Source organism: Macadamia integrifolia, chromosome 3 (assembly GCF_013358625.1).
Source record: "Macadamia integrifolia cultivar HAES 741 chromosome 3, SCU_Mint_v3, whole genome shotgun sequence".
NCBI classification, from domain to species: Eukaryota; Viridiplantae; Streptophyta; class Magnoliopsida; order Proteales; family Proteaceae; genus Macadamia; species Macadamia integrifolia.
Window position 1 is genome coordinate 34,239,463 of NC_056559.1, and position 24,922 is coordinate 34,264,384.

General features: G+C 36.0%; 1 protein-coding gene across 3 annotated transcripts in view; it reads right to left on the minus strand.

The window, feature by feature from the left end:
- LOC122074077 (carboxypeptidase SOL1) overlaps positions 1–20,883 on the minus strand; it is a 24,936-nt gene extending 4,053 nt beyond the window's left edge. Inside the window, exons 1-14 of one of the 3 annotated variants that reach the window (XM_042638898.1) lie at positions 20,655–20,881; positions 20,317–20,383; positions 20,091–20,186; positions 18,967–18,997; positions 18,812–18,868; positions 18,504–18,599; positions 12,365–12,487; positions 12,105–12,209; positions 10,178–10,224; positions 6,969–7,094; positions 6,637–6,739; positions 4,960–5,022; positions 939–1,022; positions 178–241 (exon numbers count right to left, since the gene is read on the minus strand). In XM_042638898.1, the coding sequence (XP_042494832.1) occupies positions 178–241; positions 939–1,022; positions 4,960–5,022; positions 6,637–6,739; positions 6,969–7,094; positions 10,178–10,224; positions 12,105–12,209; positions 12,365–12,487; positions 18,504–18,599; positions 18,812–18,868; positions 18,967–18,997; positions 20,091–20,186; positions 20,317–20,383; positions 20,655–20,766 (1,174 nt within the window). In that variant the 5' untranslated portion in view covers positions 20,767–20,881. Of the gene's footprint in view, positions 1–177; positions 242–938; positions 1,023–4,959; positions 5,023–6,636; positions 6,740–6,968; positions 7,095–10,177; positions 10,225–12,104; positions 12,210–12,364; positions 12,488–18,503; positions 18,600–18,811; positions 18,869–18,966; positions 18,998–20,090; positions 20,187–20,316; positions 20,384–20,654 lie in introns of all 3 variants that reach the window. The other 2 variants (XM_042638900.1, XM_042638899.1) reach the window with 2 other exon arrangements.
- Positions 20,884–24,922: the final 4,039 nt, after the last annotated feature.

A 24,922-nucleotide genomic window follows, 5' to 3' on the forward strand; every position in this document is an offset into this window, starting at 1 on the left:
AAAAAAGAGAGAAGAAGAAAAGGAATTCATCTCAAGCATAAATCTTCCCAAAGTGTATCCCAGCAGTGGTGATACAAAAAAGTGTTATTGGTGATAACTTATATTCTCATGGGACAAGACAGTAGGAAGACATTTTAGAGAAAGTTAGGTTATGAACAGATAAAAGAAAATGTATACCTTCATAGCTCTCTCCTGGGGCAAGTATGCGGTGGTAATCACCAAATGATCTGCCAGCTTTCACCTGTAAATTTACAATTAAGAGGTAATAAAATAGATTTTTGGAACATGCATTAGAGTAGATCAGTAGATGTCACACAGTAAAAATTAGAGCTACGTGCTTGAGTCTGACTATATAAGCCTGTCAAGCAATGCCGAAATTTTCTGACCAGCTAATTTGTAATATGAACCAATAATTAACTTCGTTCTGAAAATTTCAGGGATATAGCTTTATAATAAGCTCCAAATGTGAGAGACGAATCCTAAATAGAGAGTACTGGCCCTCCAACATATAGGATTTATATTGCACTCAAATTTTTGCACGTACACCAAATATTTCTTATAGAATAACAACTCAGTGGCTTCAGCTCAGTTTCTTTTCTGATGAGAGCTGTTAACTGAGCTCCATTGGAAAGGACCATGACTGTAGGGTAAGTCTATAGTACCAAGCCCTAATTGTAGGCAATATAAATTATTAAATTATGCTGAAATTTCATCAAGAATTTTAAGGATTTTGGATGCCTATAGTCTTGCAAGCATGCTAAATGCAATCAATAGACAGGCTTACAAATCTCAATCATCTTCAATCGGTAAACTCTAGAAACCAACGAAGGATGAATGGACTTCCTTCAACACATGCTCATCCTAATAAACTCTTTCACAGCACATCCCAAGGACAGCTTTGAAGGAAACAAGTAACTTGAAATGGTTGAGGTACACACCGTGTAATTTATTCCCTTTATTGTGATAGAAGCAGGCAAAGGTCGTCCATTATATGATGAAAAGATCCTTCCATGTATTCCTGTCTGTACAAGAAAGTGAATGCTTCTAATGTAAAACCAAAGTCACATCTTTAGATATAAATTGAAAAAATAAATAAATAGAAATACTGAAGAACTTCTGGCACATCAGAAATAGTGTCCGAGTAATTTATGCCCTAAAGCTGGAAAACTTTGCAATTATTGTCCATATTCTATGTTATTTTGTGGATTACCTGGAATAGGGAGGGATGTGAAAATAAAATAACCACACATTATTCAATGTCTTGAAAAAATTTTATACTACACACTGTTCACAGTAATTAGTATTTTTTGGATTGATCACAATTTCTGTTTCAAGCCATTCAAAATCCCAACATTTTGAAGTTTTGACTAATTTCAAATCAATGTAACACAGCTTTCATATTTGGATTTATTTTTATTAGCAGCACAATTGATGCCAAAACTAAGATTCTAAGATCTTATTTAAAATAGAGGTTGTTTGTGTGAATAATGATAGAGCAAAAGACACTTATGTGTTTGAAAGATCACTTGATCTCGTTTGCACCCATGGTTGCCAGGAGATGAAAAACATTCTGTAAGTGTTACTTTCATATACTTCATTATACCTCTTCTAACATTTTTGATATTTTCTCACGTGTATGTTATTAATTTCACAATCCAGGGGATCTCTTAAGGAACCTCTCAATTCAAGTATTTGTTGTAAAGTTGCCAGATGAACCTATTAGTGAGCAATGTCCTCTGATATATCATCTAGATGTTGCTGCAATGTATCCAACATTATTTTAACAAACAGGTTCCAGGTATGTTTGGTGCAGTCTCCTCACATTGTCATTGTGAATATTGTTCTACTGTTTATCTAATACCTCTGCTCAACAGCTCAAGTATGTTCTCTTTTTGGACTGACATTGTTTTTAACAGTAAGTTTCTTTTTCTATAAGAAATTCAATGCAATTTCTGTGTTTTAGTTCCTGATAAAATTTACCCCAGAGTGTGCCTACATCTTTTGTGCCTAATCTATATGCTTCTTGGATTGTATTATATGATCCTGGAGTAACTCTTTTAATAATCTATTGTCGTACAAAGTATCCCCTTCGAGCTTAGCGGGGGTATCGAGTTTTCTTCTACCAAATCCTTATTACATTGTAGTAGGTTCAGTGGTGGATTGTGTCTTGGTAGTGGATGTAACACACATGAGCTGCAATGGATTTGCTTGGTGGTGGTGGGCTTTATGCTGTTCTATTGAACCGCTATTCACAGATACCTCTAGCCCGAGTTGTAGGTTGCTTATCTAGTTTTCAATGCAGAGTTGTGTGTTGCATACCTAGTTTTCAATGCGAAGTTGTGTATTGATGACATTGTTTTCAATGCAGAGTTGTGTTTCGATTTGTTACTTTCGTGCTTAGTAGGGCTGTCAAGAATTCGTTATTTCATTCCTCCTTTTATAAAAGTAGGTTGGGTGATGAATTGTTTTGGTGATGGACGTAATGCATATAGGACGCTTTGGCTTGACCGATCTATATATACGTCAGGTAGACAGCTGATACCTTATTATAGTTTATCGTTACAAACCTGTGGCTGATTTGTAGTGATGCGTCAGGTTGACAACCGACATTTATTATAATTAGCCATAACCTGTCAATCTTTTTGCATGGATCTTCGCGCTCGTCCTTGCTTGGAATCTCCATGTAGCCGACCCCATTAAGTTGGGATAAGGTTTTGCAGTTTGTTGTATTATCTTTCACATTGACCTTCCTATTATATGTTACAAGAAGTATAGGAGGAACACCAAGCGTGAGGGAGCTTGGGTGCCATTTACCATTATAAAAAGCCCCTTCTGATGCAAAATTGAGGCTAAATTGGGTTGATCCTTTGGGCAATCTCAATCGAGACGAACGAGATCCGATTGGATTTTTGGGATCAGTAGGATATTTTAGGATTTACTTTATTTATGAAATATTGCGTTATTCTAATTGAGAAGATATGTAATCTTTATTTTGGGCAGTTGTTACTTGTTAGACAAGTAGGGAATTACCAATTTGAGTTTTATTTTGTTTCTAATTTCATTACTTAGAACTTAGGAAGTAATTAGGAGTTGCTAATTTAGTTTTAGATTTTAATTAGGCAAGTTTAATTGCAGTTTATTATATAAAGATACGTAAATCAAGTTATTAGACATATCTGGAGAATAAATTTGATTTGAATGTTTTGGTGCCGGGTATGGTGCAAGACTAGGTCATGTGTCCTCTTCCCCCCTCTCCCCCTTTGTGCGATATCTTCTCTTCTCCCATGCAACTCTGAGTTCTCTCAGGGATTTCTTCCATTTCTCTATTGGCCCTCCATTAAGTGGTATCAGAGCCGAAGGATCCTCTCCTTCGTTCTCTTTTCCTTCCCATCTTCTCCCAATTCTCTGTTCTAGTTTCTGCCAAGACTGAGTACAAGAATCAACAAAAAAAAAAAAAAACCTTTGTTGAACTCTCTCCTGCAGCAGCCCTACCTTTCCATAAACCACCTTCGATTCCTAACCAGCAAACCCCTTTCCCTGCTATAAGAGCACCAAAAAAAAAAAATTTCCTTGGACCAAAACCCACCCTCCATTCGAGTATGCCCTACCAAATCCCCACTACCCTTCTCTCCTTTTTCCCTTCGATCAAACCCCTCACTTAGGTTCTGCCAGTGAAAAGGAAAAAAGTAAAAAAAGAAGAGGTCGACAAAGAGAAATAGCAGAGAGAGAACTTTCATACCTGGTTTGGAACTCTTCCACAGGTCGCATCTAGGCAATGCCGACTTCCTTCAACATCATCGACCCCTGGAGCTCCTCCTCCTTTCCTCTCATTTAACCCTTCTCCATTGCAGCGGTATAGCCTCCGACTTCCTTTGCTTTCCTTGTGGTTTTTTTTTTTTTCTTGGTCCTCAAGATAATTTGTTGCTCATTGGGGTTGGGGTTTGTTCTCTCTTTGGTTCCCAAGATAATTTATTTATCTTCATGTTTTTGACATTGAGCGCTGCATTTGCTTGTATCAATTTTTATTTAAACTATAAATAGTCATCAATTCTCTCTCTCTCTCTCTCTCTCTCTCTCTCTCTCTAAACATAAGACCACACATGCATGTCTACTAGTGTGTGTGTATATATACATTTATAAATTTCTTTTATACTTTTTAGTAATGATTAATATGGTTACATGTTATGTTAAATTTAATGGAGAAAAGTTGTAAGCCTTCCATACACGTTAGTTATTAAAAATATTTATTATCAGCCAAAGGATAATTAGAAGTCTTTTAGGATTTTTTCTTGTAATTATTAATTTTGAGATTGCCTAGAGATTAGAATAAGGAAGCCTAGGTATGGCCCGTATGTATTCAAGGAAAATTCCCCGACATTGAGATTTTATGGTCAAACCTACTTTGGTTCATGGTGAACACTTCCTTATCTGTTTTCTCTTTCTTCAATTTTCTGCAATTCTGGTTTACAGATTTTATCACATAGTTGGCCATCAATTTGTTTTTTAATCATTCACAACAGAGTAAGAAGAAATTTCTTCCTTCCAAGGTGCAATTGTGATTGTTGAATACAAGAAATAGGAAGCCAACATGGAAAAATTGGGACCACAAAAATGGGAAACGTAAGTTTCTGAATGTATTTGTGCTAAACATCGTACACAACAATTACCTCATAAGTTCCAATAATTATGCTAAGTGAATCAGTAGAAATTGTGCTTGAAGAAAATATAGTGGTCATTCAGAATAATAAATATTTAATGAAAAAATGACAATAAAATGAGGAAGTAAAGACAACAAGCAAACCTACTGTTTCACACTGCTCTGTTTTAAGTAAATTTATACTAATATTAACAGACTCGAAAAAGTGAACGACTGGAAAGCAAAGATGCATCAGAAGGGAATGTAAAAGTGTTTATAGATGATGCTAAATGGCTGACCCAGAAATAATTTGCAAACCTCACCTTAACAAGACTTGCAACAAGATTCAGCATACTCATTCTGTTGTACTCCCAAAGAACAGGAAGCTGCAACTTAGAAAAACACAGGATGAAAAAGGAAACTGTGAAATATGTGCATGAATATTTCAAAGAAATAAGCTATAAACACTTTGAGTACAAAACATTAAGCAATAGAAACAAGTGATTGCCATGAACCATTATGAAATATTAAGCAATAAAGTGAGGATGAAGAGTCAAAAGTCAGATTTCGACTTTTAGAAGAGTCCTTTATGGTCTTATGTTAGTTTCTTAGTGAACAAGTTAGTATTTAGTTGCGCAAATCAATTAGTTTCTATTTTGATTTTGTTTCTAAATTGTTAGGTTGAACCCTATTATATAAGAGGAGTTGATGTAATACCTTGACAATGAATGAAAAGCTATTTTGTGAGCAATTCTTACTCCTAAACCTGAGATAGGTTTGTTTCATTAACTGGGATAGTTGAGGTGAGAGACCTAAGCTGAGATAGTCATTCCCCTACACCCTTTCTTCCTCTTCCTTTCTTTCTTTTTCTATTTTATCTTTATCTACTGTTCAAAGTGAGATTGAAGTCCTCTCAGATTGCTGATCAGAAGACACACACAACCACACTACCGAATCCAACTTCCCTGAGAAGAATATTCAAGTATCTTCTTAACCAGATCTCTGATTGCTGCAGGATTTTGAAGGTTTGTTTAAGATCTCTGATTGCTGCAGGATTTTCAGGGTTTGTTGAGGACCTTAGGAGGACCACTTGATCCAAATTTGAGGATCATCCATTGCTCCCAGCTCAAATCCTTGAAGAATCACCAAAAGTTTCCTTTTTCATGCAACCAGCATATCTCTCAATCCAGCCAGCAGAATTTGTTCATCTTTTGATGGCTTGCTCCCTCATATAGGATCTCAATTCAATCCAAAGTTCAGATCCATCTGAGTTGTGGTTTATGAGTAATCGAAATCTTCTATATGCAGCCAGAATTTTAGATCCTGCCTGGGATTAGGTCTCATGTGATCTAGTCTTACATCACACCCAGAGGTCAAGACTACAACTCTCAAAATGTCAGACTTTGGCCTTCTGCCCACTACAAAGAAAAAGGGGTCATAAATGTGAGCCCAAAGCATGTTAGCCCTCAACTTTGGATTCGCTACTTCTTAGTGTTCAGCTCTTATAGGGCCTTGTTTTGGGGCTAAACTACCCAAAGATGGCCTAATTGCAATCCTTTGCATTCATAGAAGTGGCAACAAAAGCTTTATCACTTGGAAAACTAGGGCAGTTAGCTAAAAATCCAAGGTTTCCTGCAAAACTATAGCTAAACAATCACATTTCTGAGAGAATAATTTTGGTGTTAAGGAGTTGATTAAGTGGTACTACTTGATTCCTTTGGCTAGAACTAGAATGGTAAGTAATTCTTCAAGGAGCACCTCAGTTAAGCATGAAGAGTTATGTGTTTCTACTTCTACATCGTCCCTATTGAGACTATCATCTTCTCCAAAACTTGCATCATGTCATCAAAGCAAGAGAATATAGCTAGTTATTCAAGGTTTCTGTTTCTTCACAATTATCTGCTAAATAACATCAGAAATTCTAACTGAAGTACACCAGGAAGTCTCAATCTACATCAGAAAACACTGTAGGGCAAAAACAACACATAAAAAGAGCTAACCTCATCCGCACTTGGCCATTTGACATCACTAATCTCCAAGGTCAATTCAAAACAGCCTGCATGTATATAGTTCCAATCTTGCATACCACCATATATAGGGTACCTGCAACATCTTTTCCCTTGAACCAAATTTCAAAGCATTCAAATAAAAAGAATATTATTTTTTTTATCTTGGGGTGGGGGGGATGGGTAGGGAGTCCTCTTAAAATGTTTGCAGTTCCCAATACTCAAACAAAAACAGTGCAGCTGAGAAATGCATGAGCAAATTTCGAATCATGTAGCTTGTCTTGCTTTTGAAATTCATAGCATTATTTAGTGCACTTTATCATTACCAAAATGCTCCATTTGTTATCCCTCCAACAAATTCCTGGCTCAGTGACATGTTGTAGTGGGAGCGACTATACGCACTTGCCATATGCTGAAATGCTTTGTCATCAGGACACGCATAGTATTCTTTCCTGAAAAATCATGCACATTGCATTAGAATCGAAGGAGCACAAAATGCATTAAATAAAAAGAATCAAGAAAATGCAACTTCTTATGAGTTATGACTCCAATAACCCAAAACAAGGTGTATACTTTTTTTCTTTTTTTTTTAATGTTTTAATTGATTAAAAAAAAGTGTATACTCTGACACAAAGATCAAAATGATGCAAACTTGTCCAGTTTTAACCTTGTACTCTTGACACATCACTAAAAAACAAAAGAGGATCTCAAGTTCTTTGGAATATTCTCCAATTATGCAGTAAGCTGAGAAAAACAACTATTTAGGTCACTGAGGGAGCAGCACCTTGAGGTATTACTAGTAGGTGCAGTCATTTTTTTCCATGAAGTTGCACTATATCCATGTTTTCATCAGAAGAACTATATCTGAGTCTGACATTAAAAGAAACATTTGGGAACCAAAATAACCTTATGTTGTGAGAGGTCAAGGTAGAGAGTTCCCAATTACAATTAGGTTACATGAAGGATCCGCCTTAAGCCCTTATCTATTTACTCTTATAATGGATGAGTTAACTTAGAATATTCAAGGAGAGATTTTGAGGTGTATGCTTTTTGCTGATGATAATGTTCTGGTGGCTGAGACAGTGGCTAGGATTAACGATAAGTTGGACTTATGGAGATCTACTTTGGAATAAAGAAGTCTTGAGATAAGTAGAACGAAGACAGAGTATATGATGTGTAACTTCAATCGCTCAAGGACTGATAATGAAGTGGTGAAACTTGAGGAAAGAGATCCCATAAAGTGACTATTTTAGATATTTGGGGTCCACTGTAAACAAGGAAGGTGAGATAGATGATGATGTTGCTAACAAAATTAAAGTAGGATGGGTAAGTGGAGAAGTGCATCTGGAGTGTTGTGTGATTGACATATTCCTCTAAAACTTAAAGGAAAATCCTGCAAGACAGTCATAAGACTAGCTATGATGTATGGGGCGGAATGTTGGGCAGTCAAGAAGCAGAACATGGATAAGCTGAGTGTGGTAGAGAAGAGGATGTTGAGATGGATGTGAGGCAAAACTAGAAGAGATAGAGTGAGGAATGACCAGATTAGAGCTAAATTGAGAGTTGCCCCTCGATTAAGGACAAGCTCCAAGAATGTCGCTTAATGTGGTATGGACATGTTCACAGAGGCCTTGGGATGCTTTAGTGAGGAGTGATCATATTCAGATGGATGGAGCTAAAAGGGCTATTGGCAAGCCTAAAATGACCATTGATGAGTTGGTAAGGAAAGACATGCAGAGGCTAGGTCTTGATCCTAGTATGACATTAAACAAAGTTGTCTGTAGGGCAAAGATCTGTGTGGCCGATCGTTTGTAGGTGGAATGTCCCAGAAGTGTTGCTTTGCTTTATTTATTTTCTTTACCTTTTTCCTTCTTTTTTCTTTTTCCTTTTTGTCTTTCCCTCTCGCAGATCCATGTAGCCGACCCCATTTACTTGAGAAAAGGCTGAGTTGCTGTTGGTGGTGTTGTAAAAACCTTATGTTGCAAATACTACTTAACCTAACTCTAGTGTTTCTTGTATAATATCAAAAAACTTTCGTAGATTTGTCATAAAGGAATAGATTATATGATAGCCATTTTTAAGAGCAAGTACAAGGCAGAAGATCAAATCATATGGCCTATACTAGATCAGAACCTAAGAAGAAGGATGATGCTATTGAGGAGTGATAGTTACCACTTAACAGATTATTCGATGCTTAAACTACAATTTTTTTCATAGTAAATATAACATATCAAATCTAAACCAACTATTTTTTACCAAACAAAAGAGCTTCGAGTGCTTTCAGCTCCCAAAATGCATAAGTATTATAGCTAAGGCCATAGTTGTCAAGGCGTTGCCTAGGCGTCTAAGCGGCTAGTTGGGCCTGGGCAACTGTCGTCTAATTGCATCGGCGGCTTACTGCAAGGTTCAACACTTATTTATGTCAAATATCATTTAAGTAAATCTTAAGATATTCTTCATAAATAAGTAAATACCCCCTATTTGAATCCAATAAAATTAGTTTAAAAATCAAATTCTAAAATGATAAAAAGTCAACCCCAGTCTAAGAACAAAAACTAATTTTTTTGTCGTATATGCAATTTTCAACATTCAAATGTTCGAGGTTTTTCTTAATTCTGAAAAGTTATAAATCTTATCATGGTAAAAAACTGTTAAAAACCAAAAATCCAGTAAAATAATCTTTTGTTATGATATCCATAAAATTATTTTCATTTAGAAGATTTTAACAGCTCACACATTTTAAAATAAGTTTGATCAGAACATAACTTTGTCATTAAAGCTCATATTTAAGTAATCTTAGACTTGTTGGAAAGCTGGTTTTGTGCTCTACCTAATACAAAATGTCTCGTGTAAAAATAGAACCATTTGACCAGTCAAACTTATTATAGAACAAGAATATTTCTCTAAATGTTGATTTTTAATGATTTGATGTGGCGATTTTTGATGACTTGATGTGGCTTAATATTGATTTTTTATGATATAAGGTATTTGTAACATACTAAATAATGCTAGAAATGAGAGAAAATAAAAAATAACACTGGGCCGCCTTGTTCACCTTGAGGCGGGCGACTTGCCCCCAAAGCACTTAGGCGGCCCTCCAACGCCTTGGTTTGTCTTGTCACCGTGACAACCATGTCTAAGACTTCGATTGGTTGCAAGGGGAATAAAGGGAAGGGAAGGGAAGTGAAATTTTCAAACTTAAAAAGGAAATTTTTGTAATCATTACCCCATGTGACTATCACTAGCTCCAAATAATGCCATATTTGGATATTGAATTTCACTTTACTTTGCATCCAAAACCCTATCACTAACTCCAAATAATGCCATATTTGGTTATTAAATTTCACTTTACTTTGCATCCAAAACCCTTTGCTATAGAATGTATAATAAAAATTACATGTAAAATATATCATTATTAAATATGGTACAAAAGTGAAGTAGTTTATAAGATAGCCTAAAGGACAACCAAAAAGAACAACGGTCTTCAATAAGACACTACTATAATATAAGATAATTTCAAAATCGACAATACAACCTTTTATCTTGAGATCCATCCCATGGATAATTTGCAACCAACGCACCCTGCAAATGATAAAAAGAAGAATAAATAAAATTTTTTTAAGAGGGGGCACTAATTTCACATTATCATACAACCAAAACAACATATTAGTTCAAAACAATAAGAGAGAACAAGAAGAGGGGAAAGAGGATCAAAAGAAGATGAGGAGAAGAGGAGAAGAGGAGAAGAGGAGAAGAGGAGAAGAGAAGAAGAGGGATAGAAATTTGCACAAAAAGCGCTTGGAGAGAGATCGATTCCTCCCCTATATTTACCAACTTGAGAGTAGTCATGCAATATTACACAAATACCCCTATACTAATATGAGAACAGCTAGGGACGTCAAAAACATGCTTATTTACCAAAGTACCCATCATACACTCACTCCATGTACTCTTGACAATATTTTCACCAAAATCACTGCTACAATATATTCCCACCCACCGCCCTCCCCTCAGCCAATCATCACTCGCCAGCGTAGTCCTTGCTTAGGCGATCGAAGTGATCCCTATCTCTTCGGTAGAAACTGGATATAGTTTATTCCGAATCTTAAGTCAAATCTTAAACAGTAGATGCCACTGAAGCATCCAAATTAGCATACACATACGCATATGCATGCGAATCCTATAAAAAAATAAATATAAATTTCAAAATGCAAAAAACACCAAATTTGCCCCAAAATGGAGAAATCAACTAAACAAAGACCAACAACCATCTACTCAACCAATGCCACACAACTATTTCTGACCCTCTCTGTCCAATGTGAGTCTCATGCCTCAAGGATTTCCACTACGGCCCCTACTTGGAAATCCAACCCTTTTGCACAATTGACTTGATAGGAATCTTTCCTGCTCTACACAAGCACCGTAGCTTAGCAGCATAACAACAGTATGCATCAAGTTTCAGCTCATCAGTGATATTTGAGAAAAGAAAAAGAAAATATGATGATTACCATCTCTAATCTAAATAAGTTTCCTTGAATAGGAGTACAAGAACTGAACAAACCAACTTCAGGATTTTGTCTTAATTCTTAAGTGATCTACATAGGTGGAGTGAAACAACCAAATAACAACAACAAAAAACTCAGCCTTATCCTAATTTAATGGGGTCGGCTACATGGATCCAAACAAAACAATGCAAAGACTAATGTCTAAATAGAAAAGGGCAATGAAGAGATGAGAAAAGATGGATAAGAAATGAAATGAAAAATACATAAATGAGATGAAGGATGCAAGATGAAAGTAGAGGACAGCCCGGCAAGCTAGGAGAACCAGCTAGATGGGGTCGACTACATGGGTCCTTGCTCTCCAATGGGCTCCATCCGAGATCATACTCGGTACAAGACCCAAACTATGCATGTCATTCCTCACAACATCTCTTTTGGTCATTTTCGGCTTGCCCCTAACTCTTTTAGCTCCTTCAATCTGAATCATATCATTCTTCCTTACCAAGGCATCCCTGGACCTCCGTTGAACATGACCAATACCACCTCAAATGACTTTCTTGGAGCTTATCATTGATCATGGAAACTCCCAAATCAGCTTTATTACATTAATTCCGTACTTTGTCCGCCATACCACCTCAAATGACTTTTTCGAAGCTTTTCATTGATCATGGCAACTCCCAAATCAGCTCTATTACATTAATTCCATACTTTGTCCTTCCTAGCTTTTTCATACATCCATCTAAACATCCTCATCTCTACTACACATAGCTTCACAATATGAAACAACCAAATAGTATAGCGGAAATTTCTTAAGGTTCTATAAATAATAAAATGCTCCTCAATAAGAGATTTCTATGATGCACCTACAGTGATAAACAAATGCAGCACAAATAACAAACCAAAATTAAGAAAAACGTATTGCTAATGTTCATAGGTTAAGAATATAAGAAAGAAATGTACCCCATGCAAACTGGCAGAACCTGTGAAACTCCTCTCTTTCAACCAACTCATAATAGCTTTTGTCTCAGGTTGGCGAGAGTCCAAATCGTCATTTAGAGGAAAAAACTGCATTTTATGTAAGATGATATTTTTTTAATTGAAGTTTACCCAGGAAAAATCCAGAGAAAGCTAGCCAAGCAAGATTTAACAGCCCCCAATATAAATAAATGAAACCACGCATTTTCTGATAAGATAACTGGAGATGTATACAAAAAGCTCACTTGATCTGGAAAATCTCGATTTAGGTCAACATTGTTTGCATTATTACGCCTCCTAAGTGAAAAACCATCAGGATTCATTGTCGGAAGTATATGAAGGTGAACATTTTTTATAATCAAAGTGGCCTATAGAGACAGAAATCAAAATCAAAATATATTAGATGGTGCATGAGCACCACAAAAACATAAATGGAATTTCTACACTTCAAGACTTGGGAAAAAAAAAGAAGCAAAAGTACATGTATGGACTTGAAATTGTACACATCACAGTTAGATTTGATACCAAATGGATGAATTAAATCAGTGATCAGTCATTTATACACAATAAATCAATGGGCAACAAGCACACAAAATCTGTTAGAGTTTATGTAATAAGGGTACTTTGGGTATTGGGTTATTATATTGTATTGTGTATTTACCATTTTACTTCCCTTGGTTATCTTATGTTAGCATGGGGGTAGGTATATAATCTCTCATGCACAAGAAGTTAGTGAATCAATATAGGGGAGAGAAATCGATCCTCTCCCTATATATTGCACTCATCTTCTCTTCTTCTTACCTCTTTTCTTCTCTCTTACCTTGATCCTTGTCTACTTTCAACTTGGTATAATGACAACTTGACAAGAGGGTTTTTGAATCGACCAGCAGCTCTCTCATTCACTGTGCCTCTTTTTGGAAACCTAGAAAAGTAAAAGGGATCCAATAGAGGTTGTATCATGTAAGAAGATACAACCAGAAGACCTAATAGAGTTCTCTCGTCAACTACAGGATCCAATGGAAGGAGATTGGAGGCAGTGAAGACTGATTGAAGAACAAGGGAGGCAGAACACTGATACCACCACCTGTTTTTGGTCCAGCTTCTTTCTCTCTCATCAAGAATCGGTTGCAAGTGGTGCTGGGCTTGCTATAATCGCCCAGTTTTTTGTTCTTGCCCCCCTTTTTTCTCTATCCGAAATGCTTTGTGTGATGCTTTTGGTTGATGCTTGCTAGTGAGTTGCCTCATTAGGGTCTTATGAGTTGCCATAGGATGACGTTCCTTATTGAAAGGTGTATATGATTTGAGTTTGTCAAGTTTTATGGTTTGCCCTCTCGCTGGATTTTTTTCCCAAGAACTGGGAAGGAGTATCTAGGTAGAATTTGTACTCCCCATTTGGTTTAGATATCAAAACAACTCTCTTAAGTGTGTTGTCACGTCATGTCGGAGGTCAAGGGACCTACAAAAGCTTCAGCTGGTGGTCCGAGTATCATCCAACAAATCATGTATTGAAAGATTGTACCTCTCAATCAGATTGCCTTTGAGAACCCCAACACCCCGATTTCCATTGTAAAGTTGGACAACACCGACTTTTTGGACTGAGCTCTCTCAGTGAAGATTTCTTTGCGAATTTAGGGGGAGTTAGGGTGCATCACGGGTACCATTAAGGCCCCCTAATTTGGTGATCCAACATATCAAAATTGGGAGACCGAGAACTCAATTGTTATCACTTGGTTGATTTCTATGAATACTGAGATAGGTAGGAGGTTTATGAGAAAGGAGATTGCCAACGATATTTTGGGATAGTGTCTCTAAGACTTTTAACCGAGCGGGTGACTTGGCTAAGGTTGACCAACTCCTCCGGAAAGTCATCACAATGAAGTAGGGAGATAGGACTATCTTTGAGTATTATAACACAATTATTGGTCTCTCGAAGTATGATCACTATAGGGACCTACAACTGTCCAACCCCGAGGATGAAGCAAAGGTATATCAAACACTTGAGAAGGAACATGAGTTGATTCTCCTTGGTGGGCTGAACCAGGGAATATGAACAACTCCGTGGACAAATTTTGGGCCAGTCATCTTTCCATCTTTAGACGAAGTCTATAGCTACTTCCAAAATGAGGAGACTCAAAGTGTGACCATGGAAACTATACCATCACTTGAGTGATCTGCTCTTACCTTTAGGTCCCACAGAGATTGGTGCAGCGGAGGAAGAGACCAAGGACCACACCCTGGGGATGACAGAGATAGACTCAGATGTTATCATTGTACGAAATCTAGACACAGTAGAGAGAGGAGTTGGGTGCTTCATGGACGTTCCCTAGTATGCGTGGTGGACCACTTCGTATGCATGGTGGCAGGAGAAGGGGAGCGAAAGCACACATCATGATGGCTGAAACTGAACCTACGGGCATCCATCTGGACTACGGTAGACCACAGTTCCCTCACATTGGAGGATCTTGCATCCTTTCGACAGGTTTCAAAGCTGGGTAGCTCTTCGTCCACAACCACAGTGTCAAATTCTTCAACTTCAGCTTTACAGATCTCTACATCAGCTCCTTCAACTGCCTCATCTTAGGTCATTGAATCTAGAGCCACCGATCACATGACTGGTAAGTCTCAGTGTTATGATTCATATTATGACTGCTCTAGCAGGGATAAGTTTAGAGTTATTGTCTTGTTGATGGTTCCCTTTCCTTTATTTCTAGTAACGGTTATGTTCATGTTACTTCTTTTATTTCCCTTGACTATGTTCTTCATGCTCCTAAATTTTGTCACTAATCTCTTAGTTGTGAGTCACTTATTAAATCCTTGAATTGTTGCATCACTTTCTTTTCTTCTCATTGTCATTTTTAGGATTTGGTGATGAAGAGGGTTATTGGTAGTGGAATTGAGGAGAAAGGGTTCTACCTTTTTGAACCTAGAACATATTTTTTCACTATTGCTTAGTCATATGTGTGTGGGCGTAGTGACAACACTACTATTGATTATGTGATACTTTGGCACCAACGTTTAGGCCATCCCTCTTTTGGTGTTATGAAAAATAGTTGTCACACTTGTTTTCTTCTATTTCTACTTCCCATGTATGTCCGTGTGAACCATGTTTGTTTGCTAAACATAGTCACATAAGAGCGTTGGCTATTATGCTTTAAAAAATTTATATCACATGATTTGTAACCAATTTGGTACTAGAATTAAAATTGTTGCTCTGATAGATGGGGAAAGTACATGTATGGTGGACTCCAAGACTTTTTTTTTACCAATAATGGTGTTGTCCATCAGCTTGCTTATGTTGATACTTGACACAACCCAACAAAATGGGGTACCTTAATGGAAATATTGTCATTTATTGGAAATCACTAGTAGTCTATTTGGGTGCCTTTTTCTTGGTTATATCCCCTCTACCAAGGGCTATAAGTGCTACCATCCATCCTCCCAAACCTAGCTTCCCTCCAAATATGTCACCTTTTTGGAATTTGTGCCTTCTTTACTCCTCATCTGTATCCTATTCAGGGGGAGAATGATGGAGGTGAAGAAAGTGTTGTTGACACCCTTTTTTTCCCTTTGCTTATTCCTCTGTTTATGCTTGATGTGGGGAAACACAAGGAAGTGGATGTTATTGATGTTATAAATCATTCAAATGAGCATGTAACGAAGGATTTACTAATGTACAAAAGGAAGGGAGAGAAGACCTACAACGAGTCCTCTTTGGATCCACACATCCTAAGCTCCACCTTCCTCAGTCAAGTAACACTCCTTCCCCTCATTCTGAGTTAGATCTTCCCATTGCTAATTTTCTATTCGAAAAGGAAAGAGTTTTTGCTATTCTAACAACCAAGTTTGTTTCCCACAATGTATCCCTCCTACAGATGTTGCTTTCTCTATTGCTCTTTCCTCTACTCCCATTCACAAAAATGTCACTGAGGCCATATCTAACCTAAAGTGGAAGGAAGCCATGTTTATGGTCAAGTGTATGAGATTGACTATGAAGAGACATTTGCTCCTGAAACTAAACATAATTCAGCCAATAGAGACTAGTCATTGTATCAGCTGAATATGAAGAATGCATTCATCCATGGTGACTTGGAAGAGAAAGTGTATATGCAAACTCCACCAGACTTCAAGTTTCCCTCATCTGAAGGGAAAGTGCGTCTCCTAAAGAAAGTTCTATATCGACTCAAACAGTCCCCGAAGGCTTGTTTTAAGAGGTTTAGATTAGCTATTTTGAAGAACGGATATACCTAGGGTCAAGCTGAGAATACTTTATTTACCTGGCAAGGTAATGGTACTATCACAGCCCTAATTATCTATGTAGATGATACAGTGGTGACTGAAAATGATAGGGTTGGGATAAAGAAACTGAAGTCTTACTTAGCTTAATAATTTGAGATCAAGGACCTTGGACCCTTGAAATACTTTTTGGGGGTTGAAGTGTCACGGTCACAAAAGGGAATAAAGATCTGCTAAGGAATTTTGTGCTAGATTTGTTGAAAGAAATAGGAACGTTGGGTTGTAAATCAGCAAACTCTCTTATTGAGCAAAAAGCAAAAATCACAAGTTAGGAGAAGATTGTGGCCCGTCCCTTATTGATGCAGTTAAGTACAGAGACTAGTGGGAAAGTTGATGTGTCTCTCTTTAACTAGCCCAATTATCACCTATGCGGTTGGGGTGGTGAGTAAGTTTATGCATGCTCCCAAGAGTGGGCGCTTGGATGTTATGTATTGCGTCCTCATGTACTGTAGGTCCACCACAAGAGAAGGACTATTATATGCCAAGCACAATCATTTGAGGATAGAAGGCTACACTGAAGTTGGTTTAGTTTCAGGCAGACGACCATTAGGTTATTGTACATTTGTAGGTGATAGCCTAGTCATGTAGGGAAACAAAATGCAGCATGTTGTGACTAGATCAAGTGCAAAGGGAAAATTCAGGACTATGGCTCATGGAGTATGTGAACTCTTATGGTTGAAGGATACTAAGATACCTATGCAACTCTATTATGATAACAAGGCTGCTATAAGTATAGCTTACAATCTTATGCAACATGATTGAGCAAAGCATATTGAGGACCAACATTTCATTAAGAAGAAGATTGACTCTGGCTACATTTGTACTCCTTTTGTGAGGATAGGTGACCAGTTGGCCGATATCTTCACCAACGGGTTCATCTCTCACCAGTTCAGTAACCTTCTGTACAAGCTGGGAATGCATGACATTTATTCTCCAGCTTGAGGGGGAGTGTTAGATAAGGGCACTTTGGGTACTAGATTATTATCTTGTACAGTGGTTTTACCTTTTTACCTCCCACTATCTTATGTTAGCATGGGGGTATGTATGTAATTTCTCATGTATTAGAAGTTAGTGAATCAATATAGGGGAGAGAAATCGATTCTCCCCCAAGATATTGCAGTCACTTTCTCTTCTTCCTCCAATCCTCTCCTCTCTCTCTCTTTTTTTTTTTTTTTTTTTTTTTTTAAAACCTCTTATCTTCTCTCTTACCTTGATCCTTGCGTACTTTCAACTAAACCATCACCCAAAGTTAAAATAAAAAGATGCTTAAGAGATACCACTTTCCCTTCAAAGAAGAAATCAAAAGGAACTTATCTCCTGTCAAGGATACTTATACATTTATTGGTATTACACTTGATTTTTTGTTTTGTCTTCACTTATTTGAGGAGAGGTTCACCACAAGCTACTATTCTAGTCCATTTATTCATTCTTCTTCGTCTATATACCCAAGACACTAGACTCAGTAAATTACACAAAGTCAACTTGATAGAAAGCTCCCATTTATCCAAGCTCTTTTCTTCTTAACTGGTAGATTAAGAGATCTAGAAGTTTCTGAAGACATCAAGCTACATCAGCAACCATACGGTCAAGTTGCTACAACTAGTATGTGAACTAGAAATAAGTACTCAAGACAAAATTCAATTTCAGAACAAGCTTCAATCAGTAAAGTTTGCGGGTGCCCATCATTTGCTTTTATTCTTTCTCACTTGTTTCTAGTTTTTCAGCTTCTTCTTCCAGAAACCGAAGCACCATCTCACTAAGTCACAATTCAAGTTCTGAAATTTCTCTTACCTCCCCCCATCCTCTGATGCACAACGAAAAATTGATTTCATAAGTAACAAATCATGTACATAAGGGACACAATCACTCACTAAGAAAAAAATAATAATAATAATAATAATAAAAAAGGAGCACAATGCCAAGTCTCCATATTATGCTATCTGGATCTTTTTATCCACAGAATAAAGGTAGATGAGCTCTCAAGTTTCTGTAAATACAAAAGTTTAAAATTAAAGAAATAAGCAGGTGGACCATCCATTTTCAAGAATTATAAAGTAGTGTATTATTTATGAGAGAAAGAAAGGATAATACCAAAGAATTCTTCTGATAGTTATCGCATAACCAATTTGCCAGAAGTAGTAGTAGCTCACGGCCAACAGGTTCATCTCCATGCACGTTTCCAATGAACTACATCATAAAGAAAATTAATTTCTGCTTGACACCACCATGCACGAAGGAAAGAGTGGCTAAAAACTTCATCATTTACAAAGAAGAAATACTAAATAAGAAAAATATGGTAAATATAACAGAATTCACTGGAACCATTTCAGAACAGAAATGCGATAGAAACTGGTTTCTAATCACTAAATAAGAAAAATATGGTAAATCAAACCACTCACCTTGAAGGCAGGTTCTGCCTCTTCCTGCCCTGGCTTGTCAGATATTTCTATCACCCACTATGACCCAAAAAACAGGAATCTATCAGTCAAAATTTACATATGCTACACATTTAATGAGTGGTTGGAGAATGAAAATAGTGTGATGTTATTATTACCAGTGGAACTCCTTCCACACTCTTTCCAATACTGGTTATTGATTGCAATAACCCCTCAAAGAGAGAAACAAAGCACAAGTCAGCATTGTTATTAAGGCATGGCTAACCCAAACACCATATGTTGGAACTGATAAATAAGCACGGATTTAGTTTCAAATTTTAGAAAGATCCGCTTTGTTACATTATGAACACTTACATACATAGGTTAACCTTCAAAGTGTATGAGAAACGAAGCACAAGGCAGCATGGTTAAGTTGTGGGCATAAGCATTTAATGAGAATGTACATAAAAGTTTGTTGACATAATTTCAAAAATCAGGATGCACAGTATGTATAGATCCTGAAATTAATTTTTCTTTTTTTAATATTGATGATGATGATACAACTTTTTCATCCCTTGTTGGCTAATAGAACAAGAGTTGATGAATAAGTGTATCCTGACAGTAATTAAGATTTTGGGCTAAAATGGAGCTTATGCATTACTGCAACTGAAATTATAGATAAAAAAATTTTCAGGCTCCCATGTAAATAAATAGACAAACTTTGAAGTTTGGATATTCGCTCACAGATTGGGTGAGTACAGAAACATTCTTTTAATAGGAAAAACAAGCTACAAGATAGTACCAATAATAGAAAGGAGAACATCTAGAATAGAGCGTGGACCATTGTATGCAGGTTGAAGATAAGGACATCCCCCATGCTGCACATGGTGACAGTGATGGCTTTTCTTGATTGCTGGCAATTGATGAAACTGGAGTTTCATCAGTGTAAAAAAGATTAAGAAGAAGGTTTTATCTGATTGCCTAGTTTACGGGATGCTATCATTTTGCCTTTTCTCTTTTTGGGTTGTGAGTATCTAGGTTAAAGGTTGATGAGCTTTTGTATTATAACGTCAGTATAAACACATTTACTTGGTTAGCATGCAGCCATTGACACATCTTGCAGTCTCACTGATGAAATCCTTTAAAATATATACTACATTTCTATTTGTTTGGCATAATTATTAGTAATTCGTTACCAGTTCCTCATCTTAGTAATCATTTTACAATGTACAAACAATTCTAAGATGAAAAATCAGTCATTTTTCACAACTAATCAGAAAACAACCAAATGATTAGAACTTACCTGTATATCCTCGAAATATGACTACATCTTTGACCAAACTCTACTACAGCTTTCTCCAGTTCAACGTTAGTCATGTATCCACGGGCTACATCAGCCCTGAACGGCAATTAGAATGTTAAATTTTGGTTTTTCAGTTTGTATCCTCAAAATTACTCCAAGTTTTACGGGGGAAAAAAATCAACGGAAAAGGAAAAACGGAGCAGTCTAAAATAACCAGTAAACGTACCCAATTGTTGGCTGTTGGTCTTCAGACAACTTCCGGGAATAATACGCAAGTTTGTGTTCCATAAATCCTAATAATCATCAAAAGAATCACAAAAATCAGTCTAACTCATAGTTAAATGCAGATAAAGCTAATCGCATATCAAAAAACTATTGGAGAAAAAATCAAGACAACTTCAGATGCCATCCAAATTATTGATTCACGGGATGATTTATCAAATTAGAGAAACTCAAAATAATTAAAAGCGGAAATAAGTTCAATCCATTTGAAAGAGAAGAAAAATGTAAAGCTCTTGAAAAAAACTCAACGAGAACCAATATAGTTTTAGCGGAGAAGAGCACCTGAGAAATCCAAACTCCGTTCTCCTCCTCTGGCGGTTGCAGTTCTGGGCAAAGAAGACAACCAGAAGGTGAGAAAGAAGAGAGAGAAAGAAGAAGAGAAGGAGAAATCCATCGGAGACCAAAACGGTTTCGGCACTGAGCTCGGAGAATGGAGATCCTTCTACTGCGCTGGTTCTCTTTTTCAGTTCAACGCTACACGGAAGCACGGCTTGCCCGAAGTCCTCTCTTGTTAAAATGACGAAAATATCCTTCATATTATGATCGTAAGTTTGGTCTAATGAATTTTTGTTCGTTATCTTCAATATTAGCCCATGTTTTATCGATTTTAAAATATCGGATTTTCGTAAATTTCACATAACATAAAGGTTCTTTTCATAGTCAGAAATAACCTGATTTATAAGCTCTTGCATTTTACTACTATAACGAAAAGATAAAAGTCATTCAATTATTTGAAATTGGTTGCTTTTCCAAGTACCTAAAAAGACAACTATTACTTTGATCCCTAAGGTCGAGTTCCCTTCTTTTATCAATGACTTTCAACCTAGTCTCTAGACTCTCTACTCAATAATACAATGAGAAGATGAAATATATTAAAACACATGAGAAAGAACATTATTCATTCATGCAGAGTGCATACGGATAGTTCTTTATACCCAAGGATTAAAGTATCGGTATCAGTCGTCGTATCGATCGGTCAAAATTAAGATACGTATCGAAAGGTATCATATCATATCGGAGATATGTTAAGATACGCACATAAATTGATAGGGACCACATTTTTATACATTTTTGATTAAAAAACAGTTAAAAAAACTATATATAACATGTAGAATGCATAAATACTTAAGTAGAGGTTATCGTATTGATAGACAAATATATTGAGTTGAAAATGTTCAAAATGATGAGGTTTAGTTTCTTCTAGTTTTTTATTTCCTCATTGCCATTGCCATTGTGATGAGTGCCCTGAAAAGTATCGTGGTGGTTCAAATCCTTGACGAGGGCCTTCTTCTTCAATAGGAGCAACTACAAAAGATTTTTTTTATATTTTTCCAAATTTACATAAACTTGAAATGCACATTTTTTTTTGGAAAAAATTGTGCATCTAATTTTACATCATGGTCATTGGCCAAGTAAATTATATATTTTTTTAAAACTAAAATAAACTGAATTTTATAAAAAAAAATTGTATTTTTTTTAGTATTTTTCTTTTTTTTTAATTAATTAAAAAAAATAAAAAAATACAAACTATTTAGAAAAATTAATTTTTTTTATAGAAGTTGTAGATTAAATGTTTTTAAAAAACATATAAAAAATCAACAAAGTGTGAACCAATATATTTGAGTAGGTCTAAGAAATAAAAAAAATTTGAAACCCTCATTTTTTTGGGGGAAAAATGTGGGTTTCATTTGAAATCAGGTATTTAGTAATTATAAGTTATGACATTACTTTTAAGAGTTGAATGAACTAAATTTTCTAAAAAAACAAAAAAAAAAATTGGGATTTTTCTTTTTTTTTCTAATTAATTTTGGAATAAAAAAAATGAAGAAAATATATTTTTTTGAGAAAAATCAAAATTTTCTATGAAAGTTGTATAACACTTGTTTTTACATAATATATAAAAAATCTAAACATTTTTAACCATTGTGCATGAGTAGATCTAAAAAATTTGAAAAAAAAATTGAAACCCTCATTTTATCTTGAAAAAAGTGTGTAAATCCAATGATTTCATGTAATAATGATGCATAAAATGTGATTCTAAGTATGATGAACCTTAGATTTATAAAAAAAACTTGAATATCTAAGATTAAAGTTGAAAAAAGTGAGTAAAGATTCAAGAACTTATTATTCAAAATTTTCAACTTTCAAGTTCAAGGTTCTTCTTGGACTATGTTTTTCTTCTTCTTTAAACCATTCACTTCCACAATGTTTATTTCAATTTACCATTTGAGTCTCAAAAAATGTGTGTGAATCAAGGGGAAAAAATAAGAGAAATATAGAAAACTATTGGTGAGAGTTTGAAGTGTTTGTTTCAAACAACAAAATGCACATTTACACTTAAGTAGTCGTATCGTACCGATACAGTACGATACGTATCGATACGGTACCGATACTCATGAAAATGTTCACATTTTCAAAAGTTCGTATCGCAAAGTATTGTACGTATCGGTATCATATCGGTACGGCACGATACGGTACTACCGATATGCCGATACATAAAAAAGGGCCCAAAATTCCCTGTAGCGTATCGGTATGTATCGTGTCGATACCTACCAATACCGATACGTATCGATCGATATGTCACGATACACACCGACACTTAAAACCATGCTTATACCCATTAATAAAATTAAGGGAAAAAAATTAATTGACCAAACAATGTTTGACTCATACAAACCAAATTCTAGGACAAGAGGAGCTTCTATTATGCATTTGTCAAAAGGATAGCGGGTAGAGCCACCGTATTTCCTTGTACAATCTGCTATGAACACTAATTTAGACTAGTGGTGATAGATGCTTAGTAACATAGAATAAAAAAAAAAAAAAAAAAAAAGGAAAGAAAGAAGTAGGTTATACTTTTGTTAGATTCTTTAAATAATATCAGTATAGCGGGGCTCTCCACTTTTCTTTTATTAAAGAAAAAATCTAGGGCTTTGTTTAAGTTTGATTAAAATCCAAAGTTGTGTCTATGAGAGAATATGACCTAACAGAAAAAGAAAAAGAAAAAGAAAAAGAAAAATAAAATAGTTTTTTTTTTTAACCAAGGTGTTCAAGTAGGGGTGCAAGTTTGGCCCTGATGGCTCGAACCCGCCCTTGACCCACCCTTATCCCAAACAAGTACCAACCCAAAAATATCGGTCTTGAGTGCCGACTCGACTCTGAAATTTCTGACCCTGAGTCAGGGTCAGGGCGAGTAAGGGTTGATGTCTTTGGCCCTCCCAGCCGGCTCTAAACCTGGCCCTGATTGTTTTACCCTGACTTTTGGCCCTGGTTTTGGCCTGGCCCGATCATAATTTTGGCTCATGGTGTTGACCATGGTTGTGACCCTGATGTTAACCATGAATTTAACCTAATATTATTTGTTTGACATTGAGTCATTGACGCCTCAAAACTTCTAATATATCTTATCACCGATAGCTCTTGTTTTTTTTTACAAAAAAAGAAAAGAAAAGATCCTCTTGCTTTTTTTACCAAGAAAAAAAAAAAAAAAGATATCTTGCTCTCTGCATCTGAGGAATCACAAAAGTTCTCTGAGTCTCTGCCACAAAAGTTCTCTGGCTCTTTGCGTCTCTACGTTCTTTGGATTTTTGTTTTCTTAGGATGTTATCTCTTTGTTTAACATGATAAGGGTTTTGAGATCTTCAAATTGTTTGCCTTATTATGATGATCTATTTGTTTATCATGACAAATAATTAAATTTTTTTGGATTATTTACTTTCTTAGGATGATCTCATATTTGTTTATCATAATAGTTGGAGTTATCTGTATTGTTTAAATGTTTACTTTATGATGTTCTCCTCATGACAAGTAATTTGTAACTTTGTATTTTTATCTCTACTTTATTATGAATATTTTTTATTTTTAAGTTATTTCATATTTTGCAGGGTCAGGGTATATCTAGCCCTTTATGGCAAACCAAGGTCAGGGTCAATCAACGTCAGGATCAAGGTCATCCCGACCCGACCCGACCCTTAAAAATCAGAGCCAATTAGGGCGGGTAAGGGTTGGGCTGAACCCTGAAGTGTAGGACCAGGGTTGAAGTTTTGTGGCCCTAAGTCAGGGTCAGGGTGGGTTTGGGCCCAGTTAAGGAGACTCAGGGTTGGGTTAGGGTTTTAATAAACCCAGCCTAACCCGGCCCTGTTGCACCCCTATGTTCCGGTCAGTTTACATACACCTCAACTAAACTTTGGAGAGATTAACTCACTACCACGATTTTCACTTAAATTATAGATGCACATATAAATAATTAAACCTGAGACTGTACATCTATCTACACCCTCTCTAATTCAGCCTAACCAAAATAGGTGAACAAACTTGATCTATGAACAAGTTTTCATAAATTTTGAACATGTTCAAATTTATTGGGTCGACTAAAGTAATTCTCTCGAGTTAAAATCTACTTTTCTCTCTCTTGACGCAGGAGGAAAAAAAAAATATATATATATATATATATAGAATGGGCAAAAAGAGAGAAGATAATAATAATAATAATAATAATAATAATAATAATAATAATAATAATAAGGAAATAAAGGCCTCGTATCATCAAA